The following is a 5956-nucleotide window of genomic DNA, read 5'->3' on the forward strand; positions in this document are numbered from 1 at the left end:
CAGGGGCAGAAGCCATTATTTTTCTTAATCTAATCTTTCTTTAAAAAATCCCATGTAGTTTAACCAAAGCTGGGGGGGCCACGGCACCTGCAGTAACCAACGTAGCTCCGCCGCTGATTTCATTCACTCCCGTTCGTGCAGAGAAAGAAAACTTCTTCGTCAGTTGTGTTGCATATAGTTGAACATTGCTAATTTTGACCGCCAGATAAATATTTCTTTTGTATTCTGTCTAGCTGTACGTACGTCGGCACGTGCCGCGTCGATCCCGATAAGATAAACTACGTATGCTCACGACGACTATACATGCCACTAGGCAATCATTGTTAGTGACCTAGTCCAGCTTATCGAAATGCAAACATGGTACACACATAGTACTATGACATATCATCACGACGACTATACATGCCACTAGGCAATCATTGTTAGTGACCTAGTCCAGCTTATCGAAATGCAAACATGGTACACACATAGTACTATGACATATCACCAATGCCGTTCCAAGGTTTGGTGAAGCCAACGTCCAAGGTTGTTCGCTTGGCGCCGTCGCCATACATCAGCGCGGCATTAAACAACGTGATACTGCTTTGAAAAGGATCTGACCGTCGCATTATCATTTTTGCCTTCATCCAAATTTGACTTCTTTTTTTCGTCAGAGGTGAAGCTCAAGTTGACAAAAAAATATTTTGACAATGGCATTCCAAGTTGCCAATTTCTTTCCTTAGCAGAACATGTGGCTACTGTGACTCCTTATGGTCACAAATGAATAGTGTGTTTCTCGGAAAAAAAAATACTCCCTCCGTTCCCAAATACTTGTTTTTCTAGGCATTTCAAATGGACTCAACATACGGATGTATGTAGACATGTTTTAAAGTGTAGATTCACTCATTTTACGCCGTATGTAGTCACTTGTTGAAATCTTTAGAAAGACAAGTATTTAGGAACGGAGGGAGTAGTATGCATGCAGTATCTTATTTGAGAAAAAAAGTACGCATGTAAGATCATTTTTACACTATATGTCAAAAATAGTTTTGTATTTTGAGATGGAGGAAGTATCTTATTCTCTTCTTTTAAATGCCGACAGGCGATGCGCGCCAGCTTGAATCATCTAGCGTTCATAAAATAAATGTAGTGTCCATCAAATTCAGTTATCTAGATATAACATACTCCAAGTGTTAAAATGGAAATATTGCAAAACGCAGGACTGGGTGCTGTGCAGGGTGTTCTTCAAAAGCACAACAGCTGCTCCAACACCGGCCTCCGACGAGCCATCAGGTTCCCAGAGCAGCGAGGTCGGCATGGCGCCGGCGCTTCTGCCCATAGCACCTATCGACGACGTTGGCCGCATGCCCATGGCTGCGATCACCGACAGCTTCCGTGGGCACCAGGAGTACTCCACCAGCCTCCTCATGGCCCCGCAGCACTGGCCGGTGGCGCCATTGTCGTTCAGGAGCTTCAGGGACCTGCTAAGCGACATGGTGGAAAGCAGCGGCGGTGACCCGAAGCCGGAGTGGAGCGTAGACGACGGCTATACGCGGCACAGCGGCATGCCGCAGGCTTGGAACCCGTTCTGACGAGTCGGTGAGTTCTCGCAGGCTAGGTAGTATAGTAAGGATAGTATACGCTGTGTTGTCCACTCTATCGTCATATGCTTGATTAGTGATCAATTTCTTCCCTTCTCTTCTGTAATAGTCACTACTGAAATTTTCACGTACGCCGGGTGTAATGCTTTTCGCCGAGTGCTAAACCACGGACACTCGGTAAAACAAGATTTGCCGAGTATCACTCTCGGCAAACCCACGGTCACGGCAAACTGACAACTTTGCCGTCACTGCCTCACGGCAAAGAGGCACCGCACGGCAAAGTTGCAGACGCCGAGAGCCGCTCACGGCAAAGAGGAGCCACATGGCATGCCCGTCCGCAACAGACGGCTCCGTCAGTTACTGCGCACTTTGCCTAGCGTCACCCTCGGCAAAGCATATGTAACATCCTTTTTTTTGTGTGTTCTTTCTAACTGACATGTGATCCCACTGATCACATTTATCAGTAAAAGTTTTAAATAACTTGCTAAATATTTTTGAAAAAAATGACGATATCTTTGCCGAGAGCTGCTCTCGGCAATCCTTCTAACTAGTAAGGATAGTATACGCTGTGTTGTCCACTCGATTGTCATATGCTTGATTAGTGATCGATTTCTTTCCTTCTCTTCTATAGCAGTCACTACTGAAATTTTCATGTACGCCGGGTGTAATGCTTTTCGCCGAGTGCTAAACCACGGACACTTGGCAAAGTAAGATTTGCTGAGTGTCACTCTCGGCAAACCCACAGTCACGGCAAACTGACAACTTTGCCGTCACTGCCTCACGGCAAAGAGGCACCGCACGGCAAAGTTGCAGACGCCGAGAGCTGCTCACGGCAAAGAGGAGCCACGTGGCATGCCCGTCCGCAACAGACGACTCCGTCAGTTACTGCGCACTTTGCCGAGCGTCACCCTCGGCAAAGCATATGCAACATCCTTTTTTTGTGTGTGTGTTCTTTCTAACTGACATGTGGTCCCACTGGTCACATTTATCAGTAAAAGTTTTAAATAACTTGCTAAATATTTTTGAAAAAAAATGACGATATCTTTGCCGAGAGCTGCTCTCGGCAATCCTTCTGACCAGTACAACAGCGTGGCCCACATGGGGGCTGACACTTTACATAGCTTTGCCGAGAGCTAGGCTCGGCAATGCTCGCCTTCTTTTCCGAGAGCTGCTCTCGGAAAAGTTGTGGCACAACAGTAGTGTCCCAGACGACCATGTGTCCGAGAGGCGCTCTCGGTAGTATATCCTTTTCCGAGTGTTGCTCTCGGAAATCTTTCCCATCCATTCTGCTATCAAGCTATTTCTTTTCTGATCCCTGCAGATAAAAACAACTGCAGTGCAATTTGATCATATATAGGCATAATTTGATCTAGTCCACACATATATAGGCATAATTTGATCATATATAGGCATAATTTGATCTAGTCCACACATATATAGGCATAATTAGGGATAGTCCACATATTGTCACACACAAGTCGAATGTATTATCCTAGTAGACGTCACACACAAGTCGCAAATTCATACATATTGTCACTACTTGCAAAACATGTGCACGCCACAATATAAGTACACTTGTTCATATATAGATCATCTTGAGGAGGAGAGGCCATCGGGTTAACATTCTAGAGGAGGAGGAGGGGCATCACTTGAAATGCTTCGAGATTGCATAAGAACCTATAAGATGAGAGTCACGTGAGGGTGGTTCATCCATATGCAATGAATCTTCTACTCTAGTTTAGATAATGTTCTACCTGTAGTTGATCCTCAAGCAGCTTCAACCTCTTGTTCGTGTCTTCTCGTTCCTTTTCTCTGGACTCCTGCCCAGCCTGCCGCCTTTGCTCCTCTTCAACAGCCCGCTGCGCCATTAAATCCTGTAACATGACATTAGGCTCATATAGGTTGGAACGGTGCTATTTCGGGGCATGGACATAAATGAAGGTTAGGATGCTAACCTTGAGACGCGCTATCTCACGTGATGCGGCGGTTGGGCGACTCCGTATGGACGGAGTTGAGCTGGTGCTCGACGCGCGTATCTCGTGCAGCTTGCGATGCGAGGAGGTGGCGATCGACCCGTTGCAAAGGAGGCGGCGGCCATGGCCCTTCCCCTTGCCAGCAATGATGAGAAGCTCAGGATCAAGGGGCTTGGACGTAGGTTCGGCTTCCTGCCCGTGCACCTCCTGGAAGACCTCTTTGAAGGTCCCCCACTTCTCCTCCGCCGACTCGCTGCAGAACTGGGCGCCATCCTTCCCCTTGTGGCCTTCTCTCCAGGCTTCCAGGATGTGGACCGGGCGACCAGCCTTCGCCTCTGCAATGCGAAAAAGTTAACATCTTAATCCACATACCATGTGTTGCTTGAGAGCGGTTAGGTTCCGGCTCCCCCGGACATGAGTCGGGCCTGGCATTTTGGCTCGTTCGTTTCCCTTCTCCACATGCCGCGCCTGCCATGCTGGGTCACACCACATGTCAACCAGGGCCTCCCAACAATCCTCTTTCATCCAGGGTTCCTTCACCTAGTCAGACAAAATCGAATAATTGAGGAACAAGAGGGATGAATCAAAGTACTAGCAACCGATGTAGTCACTTACCACTGACAGGTATTCTTCTCGCGACAAGTTGGTCTGGCAAGCAGTCTTCCTTGTCATCTTCTCTCCCTTCTCATCGATCGGCCGACACTGCATCACAGCTTTGTACCGCAGCGTGTGCTTGAGGTCAGAGAGTATCTTTCGGGCAGATTTCATGATGCCTTTGATCACCTTCTGCTTCTCACCATCCACACAAGCAAATGTTTCCTACAAGAAAGCATATGGCATCTTCTCACCATCCACGCAAGCAAGGATTTGGATATGAAAAAATGCAGTGGTCGGAGCGAAGATACTTACAAAAAAAGCATTGATGACCCGAGTGGCCATGGTGACATTGTGCTCGTCCGTGTTGTGTAGGTAATGCTCCCAGGTTAAACCTGGCGACGCCGGATCGTCATCACCCGGCTTGGACAATCCAGGGAAGTGCTTCCTCAAGAGGGAGCCGATGACGTGGTTCGGCGGGCGTGTCCCCTTAGGTTGTGTCGGGATAAATTCCCACTGACTGCATGATATAAAAGACAAGCATATGTGAGTGTCAAAGGTGTGGCATCCAAAATATGATGGAAATGAAATGCTTGCTTACCCCTCTCTTGTCGGGCAAATGACATGACCGTTGCTGGCAGCAGTTGGTTCCGGGACCTTCCCCGGACCACGCCCGGATTTCTTCCTCTTGGAAATGTTGCTCGAGGTAGACCCCGAGCCGTCCGAGGCCTCCATGTCGCCCGACTCGGTAGCGAGCGGATCTGGTCCATCTAAGTCCACTTCGACATCGCCATCCGATGATGACTCGTCGTCGGGAGTGGACTGGTGGGAGGTGGACGACTCGGTCCTACCAATCGGGACTCTCCGGTACTTACTAGTGCCCCCATCAGAATCTGAAAAACAAATAAATATGGTGAATATTAACCACACTACTTCAATAGGAATCAAACTTTTTTTTGATCAAAGAAGGGTTTTCCCCTTCTGATTTTCATTAAAGAAAACCAAGCCAACAGGTATTCACTTTGTTGATTAGTTTACATATCTATGTTAGGGACGATGACTAGTTGGATGCTTGGTTTCATTTCAATATTTCAATATAAAAGTGGAGCCGGCCTATATGTCCAAACTAAAAAAATCGTAAGTTATGTGAAAGAAGAGTATAAGCACAACCAAAATGGTAAATAAAAAGTATTGAAGCATACTCCATGGTTTATTCAAGCTTCATTTTAACTGGATGTAATATATGCCAACAAGCATAATTCATATATGATTCCCACTCTTTAGATCTTATCAAATCTGACTTGCAGGTGCATTCAATCCTACTTATATAAAGGAGGCGAATTTAACTCATGAGGCAAGATTTTCACACATCCAAAACTACAAACTACAAACTCATGAGGCAAGATTTTCGTACATCCAAGATTTTCGCACATCCAACACTACTTCACTAATGGCATTGAATATTTATTCACTAACTAATGATCATTGCCTGCTCCATCGGAGGCATTGCCTGAGAAAGAGGACCTCTGCCACCACGAATCTCAACGGCGAAGGAAGACAAGATACAGAGATGAGAGAGGGAGGAGGGGCCGGTTTTGTACTAACCTGAGGGCATCTTGATGTCTACTACACAACCTTCTTCTTGTAGACGTTGTTGGGCCTGCAAGTTGCTACCTCTTGAGCACTGCGTTGGATTTCCCCGAAGAGGAGAGGATGATGCAGCAAAGTAGCATAAGTATTTCCGTCAGTTTTTGAGAACCAAGGTATCAATCCAGTAGGAGACCACACACAAGTCCCTTGTACCTACAC

General features: G+C 46.8%; 1 protein-coding gene across 1 annotated transcript in view; it reads left to right on the plus strand.

Moving 5' to 3' along the window:
• Window positions 1-1818, plus strand: part of LOC119368361 (NAC domain-containing protein 21/22-like) — a 3296-nt gene extending 1478 nt beyond the window's left edge. Inside the window, exon 3 of the mRNA XM_037633646.1 lies at window positions 1200-1818. Coding sequence (XP_037489543.1) covers window positions 1200-1571 — 372 coding nt within the window. The 3' untranslated portion in view covers window positions 1572-1818. The remainder of the gene's footprint in view (window positions 1-1199) is intronic.
• Window positions 1819-5956: the final 4138 nt, after the last annotated feature.

Source organism: Triticum dicoccoides, chromosome 2B (assembly GCF_002162155.2).
Source record: "Triticum dicoccoides isolate Atlit2015 ecotype Zavitan chromosome 2B, WEW_v2.0, whole genome shotgun sequence".
NCBI lineage: Eukaryota > Viridiplantae > Streptophyta > Magnoliopsida > Poales > Poaceae > Triticum > Triticum dicoccoides.